The sequence below is a fragment of the Macaca mulatta genome, chromosome 2 (assembly GCF_049350105.2).
Source record: "Macaca mulatta isolate MMU2019108-1 chromosome 2, T2T-MMU8v2.0, whole genome shotgun sequence".
In the NCBI taxonomy this organism is placed as follows: domain Eukaryota; kingdom Metazoa; phylum Chordata; class Mammalia; order Primates; family Cercopithecidae; genus Macaca; species Macaca mulatta.
In genome coordinates, this window is record NC_133407.1 from 151,800,406 (window position 1) to 151,820,619 (window position 20,214).

At 51.9% G+C, this 20,214-nt stretch overlaps 1 protein-coding gene across 50 annotated transcripts in view; it reads right to left on the reverse strand.

The window, feature by feature from the left end:
- The window catches only part of IQSEC1 (IQ motif and Sec7 domain ArfGEF 1), a 392,952-nt gene that overhangs the window by 62,996 nt on the left and 309,742 nt on the right, over positions 1-20,214 (reverse strand). For 6 of the 50 annotated variants that reach the window (XM_077989963.1, XM_015130123.3, XM_077989948.1 and 3 more), the window contains exon 1: positions 8,514-8,987. In XM_077989963.1, coding sequence (XP_077846089.1) covers positions 8,514-8,578 — 65 coding nt within the window. In that variant the 5' untranslated portion in view covers positions 8,579-8,987. 50 annotated transcript variants of the gene reach the window in all.

Genomic DNA, 20,214 nt, shown 5'->3' on the forward strand with positions numbered 1-20,214 from the left:
CAGCCCTTGCCTCTAAGCCCAGCAGTAATGTGGGGTGGCACGGCACCCAGTGATGATGACAAAGGCGAGTAAAGGTGACGGGAGGTGTCCAGGATGACTTTGGAATTCTAAGTGAAGCCCAAGAGGATCAGATGAAGTCATGGAAGAGAAGCCAATTTGGGGAGAGGGAGATAATACGTGTCCCTTTGGAACTTACAGATTTACAGGTGCCCATGAGACCCCTCGAGAGGGTTGCTGGGTGGGCGGCAGGATGTCAGGGCCTGGGCTGGAGCCAGATCAGAAACCCCAGGAAGGAAGAGACTGCGTGAAGTGGAAAAGGAAAGAGGGCTGGGCAGAGGCCCAGGGACCCCCAGTGCTGAATGGCCACCCAGGGGCCCAGCAAGATGAGGGGCTGACGGGTCTGGGAGGGTGGCAGGGGCCGCAGCCTGGCTATACCATCTGGCAAGGGGAAAGCCAGGGCAACAGGGAGACCCTGTGGAGCTTGAAGCTGAGAGCCACAATACCACCCAGGGGACCCCCGATCCGATGAGAGAGGCTGAGAGCCCATTCCACGCCCTGCCTTCCAGGGGTCCTAGGGAGACGGAAGAGAAGCGAGTTCTCCTACCCTGACCCAGGAAGGCCCTGTCTGATGGAGGAGTCATGGGCCTAGCCTATTCCAGTCACTTCCAGACACAGGGCATCCCAAATGGGTCAGAAGCTACTTGGTCACCAGGCTGGGAAATTGTTTCAAGCTCAGAGTTCCCGAGATGGACCAACACAGCTAAGGGCTGTTCAAGGGACACTGTGGCCTGCCCTAGGCACCCGCCCCAGTGATACAACTTTTCCAAAGCTAGAAATGAGGCCAACCATGAGACAGGTCCTTGATATAAAATCAACAAAATGTCTGGGATTAAAACTAATCTAGGGCAATGAAATAAAACTGCACATAGGGATCATTATACCATTCTACTTTTGTACGCTGCAAATTTTACATAACAAAAAGCTAAAAATAACGCTAAGACTCTGCTATCACATCAAGGCCCATTATTTTCTTGGGCCATTTTGCCATTTTTACTAAGCACAAACAAAAAACACTCAAACCCTGCTCATTTAAATGACGGCTCTGAGCTCTGAGAACAGTCAATGAATGGCCCAGAGGGAACAGAGAATTCACGTTTCTGCGACCGCACCTCCCCCTCCCCTAGCAGCAGAGGAAAGAGCTGCTTCCCCAAACACTTCCTCTCCACCCCACCCTCACCCCACGGGAATAGCAGCGCTGCAATGGTAATAATGATGACGGCTGGGGAGAATAGCAGTGCAGTGGGTAGGGGTCATCACAGCAGCTGGCGTTTACTGAACACCTACTAGGTGCCTGGCGCTACTCCAGCCCCTCTCCCCCATCATCTTGGGTGGACAGTTGTCCTGATCCTGCCAAGGAATCTGAGGGTGGTTCTTAGCCCAGATGACTTCCTGGGGCTGGTGAACATGTTTTTGAGATTGCAGGCACCGGGCGGCGCTTCCAACGATTCTCCTTCCACTCTGCTGATGGTAGTGCACCTCTGTAGCCATCCATGGTGGATGCTCAGGGAACCCAATGCTGCCACTGGGGTGCGCACAGCTGGGGCCTGCAGGTTTTGTCTCTCTGGCTCCTCCTTGGCCCCCAGTTCCTCTCTGCCTCTGCCTCAGGCTCCATTCTAACATGCTGCTCCCCAGCAACGTCAGGGAGGGGAAAGAGGCTCCATACATTAACTAGAGGACCAGCTCTACATTCTGCAGAGCTTGAATTCGTCATTTTCATTTTCTAGCCTGTTTCCTCATCTGTCAAATGAGAATAATGTCATGATTTCACAAGGTTCTTGGTTCTAATCAGACAGGTATGTGTGAAGTTCAAAGGCCATTCAAATGCCAGTATCACCATTTTCATTCTGTAGCCTGTTCCAGCCCCAGTCTCAATCCTGTGCCAACTTCAGACCCACCAAAAACAGTTAAGGCTTTGCCCAAACCCAGCTGACTTCCTTTCCCCTTCCTGTCAGCACGCATGGTCACCTGTTTTGTGTGTGTGCTACCCACACTGCCTCTCCCTCCATTGTTCTCATTTGACAGACAAGGAGGCAGCAGCTTGCAGTGGGGACCAGCTTGCCCTGGCCACACATCCAGGAAGGGGCAGAAATGGAATCCAAGTTTTTCCAGCTCCAAATGCCACCTCTGCCCACTGCAGCAAGCTGCCTCCCCTCCCAGGCAGACAGACCAGCTAGAGAGGACTGAGCAGCAGAACCAGGGACTGGAGGCCACTGCCCCTGAGGTCAGGCTGTGGAGCTCTGGGCCTTATTAGGCCCCAGAAGCAGCCCCAGGTACCACCAGGAAGCCAGACCTGCCCAAAGCCTCAGAAGTTTAGCATAGGCCACCAGGTGAAGGCTCCAGAGGTGCCACAGCTCTGCTCCATCTGACACAGGGCTGGGGGCCTCTACCTTGATGTCCGTACACCTCAGGGTGTCTCTCACACATGGTGCAGGCCATTTGCCCATCCTGTCTAAAGAAATCTTCATCCCAGCCCAACAGCAAGCTGCCTTACTTTGCAATTTCCCCAATCCACAGGCAAAGTGATTTTCTTAATACCCTTAACCATCCACTTGTTTGTGGGCTGTTTGGACAGCACGCTACAAGCACATGCTAAAGTCCATGGGCTTAGTCACTTCTTACTGTGTATGCCATCTGTCACACCACCAGCAGCCTGCAGTCCTTTAGCCCTTTAACTTCTTCCCCTCACCACTATCTCTCTGCACCCCTCTCTTTTAACCCTGGTCTTGTCTGTGGCCAAAAAGATGAATAATCCACTCCCATCTAGGAACACATCTCCCCAAACAAGTAACATGGTCCAATTCCACACAGTCAAACTTCTTAGGCCTAAAACAGCAGCTAAAAGATGCCATTTATCTGGTGTTGACCATGCAGTTTAAGCACTTACATGGATTCATTCATTGAATCCTTACAACAACTCCATGGTCTCCTCCTGTCATCCATCTTTTACCAATGGGGAAACTGAGGCGCAGAAAGGCTAAGGAAGGTGCCCAAGATCATAGGGACAATGAGGAGCAGAGCTGGCGTTAGAGTTGGAGTTAGAGTTATGGGTAGTCTGACTACAGAATCTGCCTCCCTAACCATTGGGCTAAACATCCTGCATCTGCACATGACTACAAGGATCAAGAGGCTCATTCTCATAGATGTGGAAACTGAGGCCCAGGGAGGGATGGGATGAGATGGGTGACTGATGCCAGGGCTCTGGGGAGGGGGACAACCAACGGCCAATCAGGGCCAGTTCTGGACAGGTCTTTCTGAAAGGCTTCCTCTCTCAGGATGGGAGACCTTTGAGCTTAGGGTCAGCCAGAATAAAGACAACAATGATTACAACTAACATCTACCGGGCCCTTGCTATGTTACTATGAGACACCATTTAAATGCTTTGCATGTATCCATGCACTTCATGATTATACCACCTACCCTCCCAGCCAGAAATAGAAAAGCAAACACCACTGACTTCTGTAAATGGCATCAGGGAGAAAGTATTCATGTTGGCAGACAGACTCTGATCCGGTCTGGGCAGCAGGGGATTTTGGGAGAACCCTTCCAGTTTGTGTGAATGAGGAGGCCTCCTCCCAGCTGCGGACTCGTTCCAATTTTTCCAGTTTATTAATGATCCCTTTTCCCTCCCGTGGGATCAAGTTCAGCACCCACACACTTGCGTGTCCTCCAATGATTCAAAAGCCCTAGCCTTGGGTTTCCTCATCATGCAGAAGCCTGTCATGTTGGCATGGGTCCCTCAGTGAGTCAGGGGACAGTGAGTTTTAGTCCTCAGGACCCTGCTCCAAGCAGAGTCTTGGCCTGGGGCTGCGCACAGCACACAAGCATGCTACCCTGAAGAGCCTGCAAGTGCAAAGGACACTGTCCCAGAATCCTGCCAGAGAGTCTGGGGATGCAGCTCTTGGGTTCTGTGGGGAAAGAGACAAGATTCCAGGAAGGCCCGGTGAGTGGTCATCAACTAGCTTGTGGACTGAGACATTTGGGAACATGTTGGGAATCCTGATGCCTGGGGATACCGGACACCTGTTGTGGCAGTATAGGGAAGAAGCAAAAGGCGCCATTCATGATGGTGACATATTTTGCCAAAGATTATTTAATCCCAGAAGAAGCAGAGCCTGGCCATGAAGTACACAGACCCTGAAGCCAAGCAGGCTGAGTTCACATGCTAACTCTTGCACTCTAGCAGCTTTAGCACTAAATGGCAACTGCTGCTATTATCATTATTACTGAGCTTTGAACAAAGAGGAAAAAACAAATGCAGTCACAGTGTCTCATCTTTACAAACAGGGAGGGGACTCTTGCTATGGGTCTCCATGGGGACCTTAAGTTCAAATCAAACTGTCACCATGTCAGGAAACTGCAAACCGAGGAGATAAAACGGAAAGAATGGGCCTTTCCTCCAAGGAGCAGCAAAGCTGCAGGTACCTATGAACAAGGCAAAAAAAAAAAAAATTCAAGTCAGAGCAGCTGGGACCCCAAGAAGGACAACTTCACAAAAAGCCACACAGACTCTAGAAATCAGTCTTCAACCTCACAAATCAGCCAAAAAGAAAACTGTGAGGAATCATTTTAACTCAGCAACGATTTCACAAAAGGGAAAAGGTGGTAATACTGATGATGGTGATGATAGCTACCATTTGTTGGGGATCTATCTGTATGCATCAGTCACCAGGCAAAGCTGCACATCCCCGCACCCTCCCCAGGGGGTTTGTTTTGGCTCCATTTCATGGATGAGAAAACTAAGACTCAGAGATGGGAGGCAACATATCTGAGGCCACACAGCTAGGAAGAGGTGGAGTCAGGGTTTTGCGTGATCCCCAAGTCCTGTGCTCTGTGATGTACCATTTCACACCGCTAACCTCAGTGCTACTACATCTAGCCCAGGGCCTGGTACAAAGTCAGTGCTCAGTACATGTTTGTGTATATAAAGGAACACAGGAAAGTGAAAAGCTATGTGTCCCCTGGGTCATACACATCTCTCCAGAGAACAACGCACTCCTCCAAGCCCAAGAGAGCATGTGTGCACTTGTTAACACCTGCATTTATGGATGCTTTCATTCACTGACAACTGGCTATGTCCGCCATGGGGCCAGGCGCTGTGCGAGGCAGGCATCGGGGTACTAGCCACAGGGCCAGGCCTCGGAGGGACACTTGCCAAATTCGGGGTACAGCCACGGCAGCCAGGATAGTGGCAGGTCCAGGTGGCACCATGCCATATTTCCACCATAAATGCCATCAACTTTGTCTCTGCAGCAGCTCACACAGTGGGAGCAGCCAGATTCTCTAAGGCCATGCCAATTAATTCTTCAAGAGCCTTAATGGCCTCTAAACTCATTACAATTTGCTTTTGAGGACAAAGGATAAATCACATTCAACAGCCTTTGAGCACATCCCCCTACACACACACACACACACACACACACACACACACGCATACGCTTCCACAGACCTCTCCTAAGGCCTCCGGTGGTGTTCAAGCCCATCTGGGCTGTGCATCATCTTGCCCCTGTGCTTACTGGGCGGATATTCCACAAGTCATCAAAATTCAAAGGAAATTTACAAAACAGGAAGAAAGAAAATCCAGCGGGTCATTGGTGCTTGGGAAGAGCAGAGTGCTGACTTGGACAAACATGGCATTTGACTGGAGTCCTCAGGATGGCCAGCTGTGCAGTGGCCTTCAGACACCCACATTCTCAGAGCACTCCATGAAGCAGTGTTATCAGTCCCTTTCACAGAAGGGGAAACAGGATTGAAGGGATGCGGTAACTTGCATACACTCACGAAACTGAGCTGAGACTTGAAACAAAATCTGTTTGCTTCCCCAGGCCCTTCTTTCCTTAAGTCTCAAGCTGCCCTGGATTCCAGATTCTCCAGGCAAACCAAGATTCCACAGTCTGCAGAGTTCAGACAGATAAAACCATATGCACACACATGTACACACACATATACTGAGCTCCTGCAGCCCTGGGTACCCTGTCCAATCCTGTCCAGAAACATCTATTTGCCCAGTTGTCACACTGTTTGACTATGCAGCTGTCAGTCCTGTCCGTTTTTGAACTGAAGCTGTGTAAACATTAGTGCAACCAGTTCATAGTCCGACTTCCTTGAGTGAAGGCCTGAAAATCCCAGGGCCTCCAGAGGCCTCCATCACAACATTAGGGTTCTCCTGTAGGCTCCCCATGTGATACTCTGGCCCAGTCACTGGGTTCTCTTAGTGTGTGTACCCTTAAAAAAAACGAGGGTAAGAAGAGTCCTATGTTGTCACAAGGCTCCAACAGCAAAGCATCAAAGTGCCACACATGCTTTTGGAAAGAAGCCTGTATTTGTAGAGTGGTGCATGGTGGCATAGCTGGACTTGGGAGTGGTTATCTTGGGCCTGTTACAGACTGGGGGGGGTCCCCTGAGGTTTCTGGACCATGCTGCATCCCATCTGGGTTTAGAGAGGGGGATATGGCCAGTCCAAGGAGCATCTAGCTCTGCCTCCACAGGCCAGGGACTGGGCTGATTTCCTCTAACCCTCCCCCAAGCTTCCCATGGAACCACATACCAGGTGCTCCAGAGCAAATGGGACCCACCTGCTCTGAGGCTGATGCGTGAACTGTGGGCTATACCCAAGCGAGGCTTCTCAACCTCCAAGACCTCTGGCTCATGTTCTGAGGCTGGGGGAGCAGCTGTTCATTACCAACCCAGACCACAGAAGGATCCAAGCAGGCTTCCCTGCAGCTGGAAGATTGAGATGAGATACCCGGAGGGACTTCTAATGAGAAGGGATGTGGGACGGAGAAGTATGCAAGAGAGGTGGCTGGACATGCCAACTGGAATGGTGATACTGAAAAGGTCCTAATGGAGGGGCAGAAAAACCCCCCAGTTACTTTCAGCTCAGAGGGAGGAGGGAGGTGCAGCCAGGAGAACATGCTAATGGTTTCTTCTTCCCCACTAGACTGCTGGTTCCATGAGGACAAAGACTTCACGTTTTGTTCACTGCTATGTCCCTGGTGCCTAGAGCAGGGACTGGTACATAGCAGGCACTCAATAAACCACAGAGCCTTAGCACTGACAAGACTGAACACTCAGCCTCGATTTGCTCTCCTGCAATTGAGGATGCTGGTACCACAAGGATAAAAAGCAATTGCAATACCGGGTGGGACAGCTGATGGGCTATGAAGGCCATGGGTATGTGTGGGATATGAATAACATGACCCCCATGTCCAGACTGCTGTCACCGATTCCAGACAGATGGTCCTGCAGCTGCAGCGTGCCTGGCCTCCACCCCAGATGCAAGGAGCAATGGGTCCTTGGGAAGCCCTACAACCCCACTTGGAGCGTCAAACCCAGAGCCCCAAGCCTCTGGGGTGAGGAAGGGGCAGAGGGGGACATATGCATGTTCTCAGTGCAACTGCTAGGCATGCGCTGCACAGTTTTTGAACGAAAGATCAAACAGTTCCAGGTGGGCTTCCTCCAGAGGGGGCCTGATATACGCCAAGTCAGCTTGTCAACAAACCCCCTTAGCCCCACCCCCCTGCTCCTCAGAAGGGCCTGCAGATAGCTCAGGGGGCAGCTGTGCTGGCCACTGGAGAGAGGAAATCAATATTCCCAGCACATACACGCACACTCTCTTTCTCCCTTTCTCTCCATAAACATGGGCCCTTGGAAGCTCAGACAGCCGCCCACAGGCCCTGAAGTAGAAAAGGGTTGGCCCCTCTGACACACCAGACTCCATCCCTGACCACACCAGGTGCACACTCATCACCACATAAACAAAGCCCCTCACATCAACACTCTGCCACAAACAGCAGCCACACACCCCAGTGCACCCCCAAGTGGCCCTGCCAGGCGCACAGTACCCAACAAAAGCTGCTGGCACACCTGGGACGCCTGTTTGTTCAGGGTCATCCACCCTCACACACACTCGGGGTCTTGCAGACAGGACAGACACATCAATCCAGACACAGGCCCAATGTCTGGAATAGACAGGCCTGCAAGAGGCCTCCCTGGCAGCCCCTGCCCTGCCTGCAGTTTGAAACAGGCACAGACCCGCTGGGCACCCTCCCACCAACTCTCCTCTGCTCTCCCTCCTGCCCCTCACCTCACACCCACACCGAGTCCCACTGCTTCCCTCTCAGCCCCACAAACTCAAACTCACCCCCACACCAACTTGCACTCCAAAAGGCCCTCGATCGCACACACACTCCCATCCTGAGACCCTCCCAGGACACACAGCGCTCCTGTCCCAAGGGCGCGTCTCTCTCTCCCACGCACAAACTCGGGTCCTGTTTGCTGGTCTCCCACCCAAACCCAGTCTCGCGGACGCACCCCGCCCCGCAGGCAGCTTTCTCTCGTACGCCGGGAGCCCGGTCCCGACGGTCACCTGCACTCCCGCACACGCGTCCCCACAGCCTCCGCCAGTCCACCGCTCAGCACCCGGGAAGGCCGCTCGACCCGCGCCGCGCCCTCACCCGCTGTCAAGCTCCAGCTCCAGAAGGGACTGGGTCCTCTCCGAGTTGCAGTGCAGGCACCACATGGCAGTCGCAGCGGGAGCGGGCCGGGCCAGGAGCCGGGACCCAGGCCCAGCTGAGGCCGCCGACTCCCGCCAGCGAGCCGCCGGATCCCGGGGCCGACACCCGGCCACCCGGAGACCTGACCACCCGCCACGCGACCACGTCGGGGCTCCTGGCCCAGTGTCCGCCGGCTCCCGCGGCTCCGGCCCTGAGTCCGAACCCCAGGCCAGCCAAGCCCGCCCCTCCGCCGCCGCCCGCTTGGCGCAGCGCGAGGCCGGGCCGGAGGAATGTGGCCCTGAAGTGGGCGGGGCCGGGAGGGGGCGGGGCCGGAGGGCGAGCTGGGGGCGGGGCTGCGCACAGGGGCGGGACCGCACGGAGCGTGTGGGGAAGGGAGCGCAGGAGGCGTGGTCACACGGAGCCGAGGCAGGAGCATAGGGGGAGGGGGGTCAGGGGCGGGGCTACAGCCAGGGGCGGGGCCGAGCCGAGGCGCCGGGTGGCGAGCGCAAGGGCGGAGTCCCAGACACTGCATCCAGGTCCCAGGGCGCGAAGCCTCCGGTCTGGTAGGAAGGCTCTGCGCAGCCCCTTCAACACTGGCGCCTCCCGGGAGCCATGTCTCTCTCCCCAGCGTGTAACCACAACAAATACAAAGCTCCAAACCCCCAAACAGAGCCTACTCTGCTGATGCCCACTCAACCTCTGCCTATCTTGATTTTGCCTTCAGTTTAATAAAACCCGGACTTCGCTCGCCTGGACCGAACCGTGTGGTTCTGGGGCTCTGATGCGCCCCAAAGAAGGGAATGGGCCCTATCCTGAGGTTGGTACCACCCTTTTGGCGGCTTTTTGGGGAGGATCTAATGGAAAATTGCTTCTTTCTCCCTAAGCCCACCCAGCCCCCTGCCCTTTCTCCACCCAGAGACACCCTTCAAGCACCTATGACAAGCTTAAAGTAATAGTAATTAGCACTTTAGAGTTCTTTAGTGATAGCTGGCCTTCAAGGCAACACTGTGAAGTAGGTGGAGTTACCCTGGCCCCATTTTACCAATGAGTAAACTGAGGCTCAGCTTAACTGGGCCAACTCAGAGAGGGCTTCCCTCACCCTGTCCTCCTCTCCCAGGCTCTTCCTACTATGAGCGCTCACGGCTTGCAGTCCTCCATTTGTACGTTTACTTCTTTACTATCTGTCCTTGGGCTCCATGAAGGCAGGTACAGTGCTCAGCGCCCACACTTGTGGAATGCCTAGACGTGGTTGGGAGACAATAAGCAGATATGGAACAATCAAAACCCCGCCTGTCCTGGGCCACCCACCTACAAGTCCATCCCCTGGAGGGCCAGGCAGCTGGCGGGCCTGCGGGAGTCAGGAAGCTGCAAGAAGCCATCAATGCAGGGTCATTGTCTTGTGCCCTTCTGAATCTTTCATTTGGAGGCGGACAGTGAAGGAAGGGGGCTGAGGTGGCCCATCTTGCAGCAGAGGGCAACCCCTAAAAATAGTTTAGAGCACCTGGGTTCCGAGGCAAGAGGCTGAGCAGGAACCCAGTGCCCCTTCATTGCCCATCTCCACATTCCCCTTCTCAGCTTCCCATGTTTTCTTTGCTCTGTTAAAAATAAATGAAGACACAGAATCGGGGGAAATATTTGCAAATCATGTATCTGATAAGGGTCTAGTGTCCACAGTATATAAAGAACTCTTACAATTCAAAAGTAACAAGGCAAATAAGCCAATTTAAAAACAGGCAAGGTGTCTGAATAGATATTTCTCCAAAGACAATCTACAAGTGGCCAATAAGCACATGAAAAGATGCTCTCAACCTCACTAATCTTTAGGGAACTGTAAATCAAGACCGCAATACAACCTCACACTCACAAGGAAGGCTATAATAAAAAAGATGGACAAAAGTACCTATACATAGAGGGCTCTGGAAAGAGAAGAACACTAGGCTGCACTGCTCAAAGACCACAGCCACATCTGGCATCTGTCGTAGTTAGGGCAGGGGTAGGGAGCTGGGAGAGGATAGGGTAGAAATGACCCAGTTGAGGGCAGAGGCAGCAGAAAACTCCCACCCCTGTCTGAAGTGCTCTCTAAAAATAGACTGCAATAAATGGAGCCAAAAGAATTCCCCCAGCCCAGCTGTTGGAGTACTCTGGACACAGGCTTTGACAGCCTCACCATCCGGATTGTCCAAGAATTTCAGGCACTTCTCCAGGCCCAGGGCCCTGCCGCCCAGCAGGATGGTCTTGGGGACATTGTCTCGGCTGGGATTTAGAAGGGGATTGAATTTCCCTGTTAGGATTTGGAATACCAGATGATGGACTCTCTGGAAACCAAATGCATCTTGATTCTCTTGTTTTATCTTTCTGCAAAGTGTGCCTCTTGCTCCTGCTCTGCTAACTGCCTTGCAGATTAATAATTTAGGGAACTGTGAGCAGAAGCAAGAAAAGTTCCAGCCTAGAGAGGCAGAGAAGGCCAATTTTTCTGCAGAAATGACCAGACTGGTCAGAATCCTTGCATGTACCATTAGGACAAATTGCTTAGCTTTCTGAGTCTCCGTTTCTGCAACTGTAAAGAGTGGCTCAGCGGCCACCTCTACCCCAGCTAATTCACCTTGCTGTTTAATTTAATTTAGCAAGCATTAATTAGTACTTACTCTGAGGCCTCAGTGGGGAAACACTGCTGTGACAAGTATTCCTCAGTATGGTGTCATGACAGTGGAGGAAAGAGCCTGTAATTCTGCCCCAGGAGAGGCTCTAATGGGGGGACATTTTGGGTTGGACCTTGAGGGATGAATAGGGTCCCACGTATGGGGTCAAAGGATGCAAAAAGTCATGGAAATGTTTAGTTCCACTGTATCAACCCAGGTTTTAGTCCTGAGCTGCTTGCCTTGGCCCATTTCACATGCTACAACCCGACTTTATCTCTATGCTACCTGGCTTCTGACAGCCTCCAGTCTTTCCACAGCCTCCCTGCCTTCCTCCAGCTGGACGTGTGGCACTCTCCCAAAGCCCAGCCTTTGCAGCCCCTCTCTCCAAGTTGTCAGGATCAAGCCCAGCCTCTCTGCACAGCCAGCCTCGTGGCCTGTGTAGCCTGGTTCATCTCTCCAGCCCTTACCTCTCCTCCTGCCCACTCTATGCCTGCCACACCTCCAGCAATACTAAGCTTCTTTCAGTTCCCCACACTCCCCACTGTGCCTGGCTCAGAGCTAGGACCTTGGTTTTCAGCTTCCTATGTCACTGCTCCCAGAAAGACACCCATGACCAGTCCCTAGTCCAAGTCAGAAACTCCTCTTACATGGCATCAGGTTACACCGCACCTGCTCGCTTATACCAGTGAGCTGTATTCCAACTGCTAAGGCTGGTTCTATGTCCTTCCCTGCAGCAGCCCCTGTGCCGACAGTGGAGCCTGGTACACAGAAGGTCTTCAACAGCTGAATACACCAAAGGTTGGTAAACTATGGCCTGAGAGCCAAGTCCAGCCTGCTGCCTGTTTTTTAAAAATAAAGGTTTATTGGAACAGAGCCATGCTCATCCACTTATGTATTGTCAATGGCTTCTTCGGGACTATGATGATGAAGTTAAACAGTTACAACAGAGACACATGACCTGCAAAACATACAATATTATGCAGCCCTTCTCTGAAATAAATGAAGCTCTCCTGAGGGAGTCTTACATTGGCTCCAACTACCCTGGCAAACCCCCTGCGTGTTCAGCCAGACACCCCGTGCAAGAGCAGAATCCAAACATCATGGGGGAAGACAGTGATTGAAATGATAGGGCTGGGCCAGATGATCCTCAGACGTGATGGCCACAAGATGGGGTGCACTGTTGAGAATGAATCCTACAGCGCCACTTGCCCGTGTGCACACAGACACATAGAGGCATGCCCAAGGATATTAATTATTTGAAAAAGCAGAACTCAGGGGAGGTAACATGCAATGCCTCTCAATGCGGACTGGTTAAGTAAATTGTATTACACTCATCAATGGAGTCCCATGTTAAAAAGATGGCAGCAGCATCTTGCATACTTATAGGAAAAGATCTGAGACACAATACTGTGATAGAAAGTCCAGAAAAACGTGAAGTGTACTTATAAAAGAACACTAGTATGCTTATATAAGATTGTATAATCATAGATTACTTCTTAAAAGAGACCCAAGAGACAGGTACCAGTGCTTGCCTCTGGGAAGGGAAACTGAGAGGTTCCAGAAATTCACAGTGAAGGCCTCTGCCCACTAGGCTTCAGATCTAGGTGGGACAGGGGTGGGCAGGAGAATGGAGAACTTTTCACTCTATGAACACTTAAAGTTTTCAAAATTTTAGGCCGAGCATGGTGGCTCACACCTGTAATCCCAACACTTTGGGAGGCTGAGGTAGGTGGATCACCTGAGGTCAGGAGTTTAAGACTAGCCTGGCCAACATGGTGAAACCCTGTCTCTACAAAAATATAAAAATTAGCCAGGCATGGTGGCAGGTGCTTGTAGTCCCAGCTACTCGGGAGGCTGGGGCAGGAGAATTGCTTGAACCCGGGAGGCGGAGGTCGCAGTGAGCCGAGATTGTGCCATTGCATTCCAGCCTGGGAGACAGAGCAAGAATCTGTAACCTCCCCCGCCAAAAAATAATTTTTAAACAAGTGTTTGTTATTTTAAAAAAAGCCAGTTATGGGCCAGGTGTGGTGGCTCACCCAAAGTCAGGAGTTCAAGACCAGCCTGGCCAACATGGTGAAACCCCGTCTCTACTAAAAATACAAAAATTAGCCAGGCATGGTGGCGAGTGCCTGTAATCCTAGCTACTCGGGAGGCTGAGGCAAGAGAATCGCTTGAACACGGGAGGTGGAGGTTGCAGTGAACCGAGATCATGCCACTGCACTCCAGCCTTGGCAACAGGGTGAGACTCCATCTCAAAAAAAAAACGACCAGTTATGGATTGGACTGGAACCAATACAATTTGTGTGTGTGTGTGTGTGTGTGTGTGTGTGTGCGCGCGCGCGCGCCCGTGAAGCCTGGGCAACATGTCGAAATCCCATCTCTACAAAAACACAGAAAAATTAGCTAGGCATGGTGGCATGTGCCTGTAGTCGCAGCTACTCAGGAGGATCACCTGAGCATAGGAAGGTCAAGGGTGTGGTGAGCCGTGATTGTGCCACTGCATTCCTGCCTGGATGACAGACTGAGATCATGTCGCCAAAAAAAAAAAAAAAAAAAAAAAAGCGCCAGTGAAATGAGGAAATCAAGGGACTGAAGGTCTTCTGACAACTTCTAGGAGGCTCTGAAGTCCACCAGAGCTAGTCCACAAAGACCCCAAATGCTTGATGGTACTTAAGCCACCTCTCGGGCTACTTCAGGTTCCTCATCTTTCAAGCAGGTTGTGTCTTACCGACAACCATAAAAATCAGTAAGAGTTGTGCTGTAGCACATTTTGAGCTTCCGCTCACTGTCTGTTCACCACCACTATGTTACCATTCATCTTACGAAATGAGCATTCCCCATCACAGTTAGCATGCTGGGTCTGCGAGGGAGCTCTGTGGCCGCCACTCAGCCCCAATTCCTCATTTTACAGACAGGGAAACTGAGGTCCAGAGAGGTGGAGGGATGTGCCCCAGGAACTATAAACACTGACACTGACCCGAGGCTTCATGCCACACTGGCCACCACAATACAGCACCCAGCCTGGACAATACAGCACCCACCTGGACAATACAGCACCCACCTGGACAATACAGCACCCAGCCTGGACAATACAGCACCCAGCCTGGACAATACAGCACCCACCTGGACAATACAGCACCCAGCCTGGACAATACAGCACCCACCTGGACAATACAGCACCCAGCCTGGACAATACAGCACCCAGCCTGGACAATACAGCACCCACCTGGACAATACAGCACCCAGCCTGGACAATGCAGCACCCGCCTGGACAATACAGCACCCGCCTGGACAATACAGCACCCACCTGGACAATACAGTACCCAGCCTGGACAATACAGCACCCAGCCTGGACAATACAGCACCTGCCTGGACAATACAGCACCCAGCCTGGACAATACAGCACCCAGCCTGGACAATACAGTACCCAGCCTGGACAATACAGCACCCAGCCTGGACAATACAGCACCCAGCCTGGGTGGATGAGTTTTAAGACCACACCATTCTCATCCAAATATGGAATAGAACCTATTCCTATGACTGTTAGATGCAGTAAAAAGCCAGAGACAGCTGCATGGAACACAGCACTCTGTAGAGTGGCACCTCAGGGAAGCCAGTCCATCCCCCCAGAACAGAAATGTTTCCACATAAATAAAGCTGTTCTTATCAAGTGCCAAATTATCTTTAAAATTCCAACCATTTTCCACAGAAACCACTTGTGAATTTGGGACGTGCCATATCTTACTAAACAAAGTAAATGGAATGAACTAGGGATTGCTGGAGGTGAGGCAGGGTTGTCCACCCTGACCTAGGTCTGTGGCCCGGGTTTCCTGCGTGATACTGAACTGCTCAGGCACCACCTGTATTGTCATCTAGCTCCTGCCTGTCTTTCCAGCCTCATTCCCAGCTGTGATCCCTACGACACAGCCACTCCCAGAATGCACCCTGCACTTCCTGGCCCCAGTGCCTTTGTTTATCCTGTTCCTACTTCCTGGGTTGTTGCTCCATCTGATTGGCAATGTCTTATTCAATCTTCAAAGCCCAGTTCAAATGTCTCTTTCTCTTTAAGGCCTCCCCTAATCCCTCTACCCCCAGGCAGAGCAAGAACCCCTTACTTAAGACTGTGGGCACCTTGAAGGTAAGGACCATTGCTCTCCATGCACCTTCCTGGTGGTGGGGCCCAGACACTGCCACTGTGCTGTGTAACTGGCCTGGTTCCAGACAGCTACCATAGCCCTAGGGGAATTCATCCCAACCACAATGGTACTTGGGTTGGCCAAGACCCCAACCATGACTAATTTTAAAGCAGCCTTACCCCACTTACCCTGATGTGATTATTAGGCATTGCATGCCTATATCGAAATATCTCCTGTGACCCATAAATATATACACCTACTGTGCACCCACAAAAATCAAAAATTAAATAAACACAGTGGCCTTAATGGTAAAGTCTGAAGGAGCCACCAAGACCCAGTGCTGCCCACCCATTGTTCAGATGAGGCAGCTGAGGCTCACAGAAGCAGGGAGCACTTCCCCAAGTCACACTGGGACACATCCAAGAACTGGTTATCTGGCTTCCTTTCCCCAGCTCCTTCTGCACTGCTAAGACCTAAGACCCATCGTGGTTTGAGGTGTCAGGAGGCTCTGTTTTCTTGTGGTCTTTAGATGAATAAAAATTAGACGCAGCTGTTATGGTGCCATTAGTTGACAAACGGACTCACACAGGCTGAGGATGCATGGGAAAGACCCTGAGGGAGGGGCTGCAATAAAGAACCACACAGCTAGGACACAGCATCCCACGAAAGGAGAAACGAAACCCAGCATGGGTACAGGTGGCTCTGCCAGGGCTCTGAGGAGCCTGGCACATGACGGGTGCTTGGTGGTTGGTGAGGGTTTTCTTTAGCACACAAAACAGCCAGGAATGGTCACCTCCTCCAAGAAGCCCTCCAAGCCTGGATCCCCAGAGCACTCCATGATTCTAGGTCCTCGGTGACCAGTGCAATCCCTGCCACACAGGGAATGCTGGTCTGTTGTAAACATGAAAGAAGGTGGTGAGAATATGCTTGTCACATCCCTCATCAGTCTGGCTGCTCTTGTGGCCACACCCCATCCCTCCTGGTCTCCCTGCAGAGCCCAGCTAGGTGAGCTGGACTGCTTGTCCCAAATCCAGGGGCAGGGCCTGCAGGGAACAGTCCTGTGGTGTCCGAAGGGCAGCTACTTGAGTTATGGGTCTCTATTCGAGTGGAAGGGAAATGGCCATTTGCCAGCTTTCCCGCAGGATTCAAGGGGCAAGACAACTTCAGGAGGAAATTCCACTGAGCTGCTGCCTCCATCGGTAGAGGACTCTTCCCTAAACTTCCCCCATCACACTGCCATCACCCTTCTCATTCAGGTGCCTGCCAGCCCCCGCCGACAATCAAAAATGCCCCCACTTCAGCCCTTCATACTCATTCCTCCTTCCCTGGTAGGTGGCACAGGGAGCCACAGCAGCACCCTCAGGGAGTGCGGACACTTATGCTGGGTGGGCTTGGACCTCTGGGGCACAGCTCCTGGAACAGGGCTCCAGGCTCCTGCAGGTGTCGCCCGTGAGCTCTCTGTGCCCCAGATGGAAGAGGCAGGCCTGTGGGCAGCAGGCCCAGCAGATATCCCAGCCCCGCCATGTGACCCCACACAGTTACTATGCTTCCCTGGGCCTCAGCATCTTCAGCCTCAAAGTGGGGATGGTGCCACCTTCCTTGCAGGCTCAGTGTGAAGCTTGGCAATGATACCCATGACTGCCTAGCCAGGACTGGGCACACAGCAGCCCTTCAGAGCCTGCAAGTTCCTCCCCTTGCTTCACTGTGGCCCTGGCACCTTCCACAGGGGCCAAAGTGCAAGAGGAGCCAAGGTGTGCTGAGTGAATAAGCACCCTTTCCAGCCATAGGCTGCGTCCCACAATAGGGATGCTCATGGCTTATGGAGGCTCCACGTTCTGGAGCATGATCTTGAATCTTGGGCAAGTGGTTTGGTCTTCCTAAGCCTCCTTTCCCAACTCTCTGCCTCTTCTTGCCTCTTCCTGCAGCCTCCTCTCACAGGGCACACAGTCTGGGCCAGGCACTTTACAGAAGCACCCACACTTAATCCTCAACAACCTTCCATTTTACAGATACACAGACTCAGAGAGGTTGAATAACTTATGTAAGGCCACACAGCTAGTACCTGGCTGAATCAGGGATTTGAGCCCAGGTTCATTTGGTCTCCAAATCACGAACTTAACCATGAAGCTCCACAGTCCCTCTTCCCCCATATCCAAGGTTCTTATTGAATGCAGGTTCTGTGCTAAATGCACGACAGGTCATCTCATTTAAGGCTCACAATGGAACTCTAAGGTAGGGACTATACTATCCGCCCATCCAGAAAAAGAAACCAAGGCTCAGAAAGGTTAAGGAATTTGTTTAAGGGCAAAGCGCTAATGAGGGATGAGAACCCAGGACTGAGTCCCAGGTTCATTCTTACAACACTATTCCATTTGACCTTCAAGGCCCAGGAGGAAGACCTCTGCAGGGAGAAAGTCTCCGCCTTGGCTGATGTGTGAGTAACCAAAGCAACCTTGGCATCTGCCCCCCAAGGGCCTGCAGAGGCAGACTCCTGGCTCAGCTCCCTTCTTGGCTGTATAGCCTTGGGCATCACTTCTCTGAGCCTCAGTTTCCTCCTCTGTGAAACAGAACTGAATAATAATCCATGTCTCTGAGGTTGCCGAAAAGAATTCAGTGAGCCATCTGGTGCTGGGCCTCAGCGGTGCTCTGCTTACACCCAGCCTGCTCCCTGAACCCCACTCCCAGACCGTACACCACTCCCCACTTCCTTTGCTGCACTCTCCTCCTGGGGTCTGCCCTGGCCCTCTGGAAGGGAGTGACACTAGGGAAAAGCAGAAGGGGGGCAGCAGTGGCCGCCTCAGGAGGGACTCTGCCAGCCCTGCTGAGCGTGCCCTGCTGAGCGTACCCCACAAGTCCAGGCGGGGTCACAGTCCTTTTCCCCACCTTTTCCCCGGCTGCCTGCGCCTCGCCATTCCTCACTCAAGAAAGCACATCCTCCGGTGGAGCCAACACTTACAGGGCCCCTTGCAGATCCCCCGGGAGCCTGGGACCAGGGCAGAATTGGGTTCTGCAGCTTCTAAGCCCCGCCCTCAGGTCTAGAGTCTGGGAGAGAGACAGACCTCATACGTGAAGAGCTCTAAGACAATACACACATGCTCTGTCACTTCTTCCTTGGGACTTTCCTGAACCTTCATCCACATTCTCTCTGTCTCATCAATTCGTTTTAAAGCCCATCTCACAGTCCATCATTATCTGGCTTAATCACTTGTGTACTCACTGTCACTTCCACCAGAATGTAGCTCTGCAACTTTGTTCATTTGCCACTGTATCCCCTGCCTCTAGACGGTGCCCGGTCTATAGCAGGTGCTCAATAAATGTCTGCTGGACAGGCAAATCACGTTGATCCAGATTCACTCTGGTTTAGGGACCACCCACAGCACTAAGGCAGGTCTCTTTCCCTCTCTCCATGCTCATCTTTGTCTCAATCTCAGCAATGCCCTGCACCCCACCCCTCTTTATACCATACAGAGATTCGGGAAGGGCTGAAAATGGTTTTTCAATATCACTTGATTCTCATCTCTAGTGTGCTAGGGGAGCCCAGTATTTAAAGGAACCCATCAGCTAAAGATTTTATTTAAAAGGAGGCATCAGGCTGGGCACAGCGGCTCACGCCTGTAATCCCGGCACTTTGGGAGGCTGAGGCAGGCAGATTGCTTGAGCCCAGGAGTTAGAGACTAGCCTGGGCAACATGGCGAAACCTCATCTCTACTAAAAATATAAAAAATTAGCCGGGTGTGGTGGCACATGCCTGTGGTCCCATCTACTAGGGAGGTTGGTGGGAGGATCACCTGAGCCCAGGAGTTCAAGGCTGCAGTGAGCCATGACTGCACCACTGCACTCCAGCCTGGGCAACAGTGTAAAATCTTGTCTCAAGGGGAAGGAAAAAAGCGCCATCCCTTTGGCAAAATGAATGGCCATCCTTGATATACTTGGGTTTCTTTCCTGGTAGCTTTACCCAAACTGGGGCTTATCTGCATATGAAAATGGGTGGAGAAACTGAGGGAATCTAGAAAAAAATATAAACAGAAAGCTGCAAGGGCTTGTCCTCCTTCAGAACATCTCACCTGGATGTCACTAGCTTAGACGCTGTGGCAGGGCCGGGGCTGCATTCCTGGTAGCTGTTGGGGAGACAATCTGCTGCCTTTTACATAGTGAGTTCACACCAAAGAACAGCTCCCAAGGGAGTGCAGGGCCTCGGCTGTAATGAATAGATACGTTCATTTATAATAAGTGGTGGGGTCACCTGTTTTGTAAATGGATGCCATTAAGTGCTCCTAAATCAACAGTGTCTCCTAAGTGAGTTAAATATTCCCTTTTGCAGTCTTCTTTATGTTATTGATTTAAACACCTTCTTTTGTCCCAGTGGACGGAAGACCTGACCCAACTCCACTGATTCAGAATTAATGGAGGCAGGACATATGTGACGTGTGATTCACTGTTTGAATACATCTGTCGTTGAGAATGTGTGCATTCCTGAATGTGCTCAACAACTTCCCAGCATACCTTCCCACCTACTATGTGTTAGGCACTAAGCATCTCAGAGGCTGCAGATGTGGGCCCTACCCTCAGGAAACTCAGTTGGGTATGGGGAGTGAAAGTAATTCACAATTGGCGTCAGCCACATTCCTGCATGAGTTCATGTAATCCTGACAGCAATTCTACAAGGTGCGGATTGTTTTCTGATTTATCACAGACGCCTTGAAGCCTAGAGAAGGTAAGTAATTTGCCCTAAGACACACAGCCCATGTGTGATGAAGCTGGGATTACAGCCCAGTAGGCCGACACTCAGCCTGTGTTCCTTGCACTCCAACAGTTGTCCTCAAAGTGGAGTCCTAGAAACAGCAGCAGCAGCAGCCTCAGCTGGGAATCATTTGAAATGCAAATTCT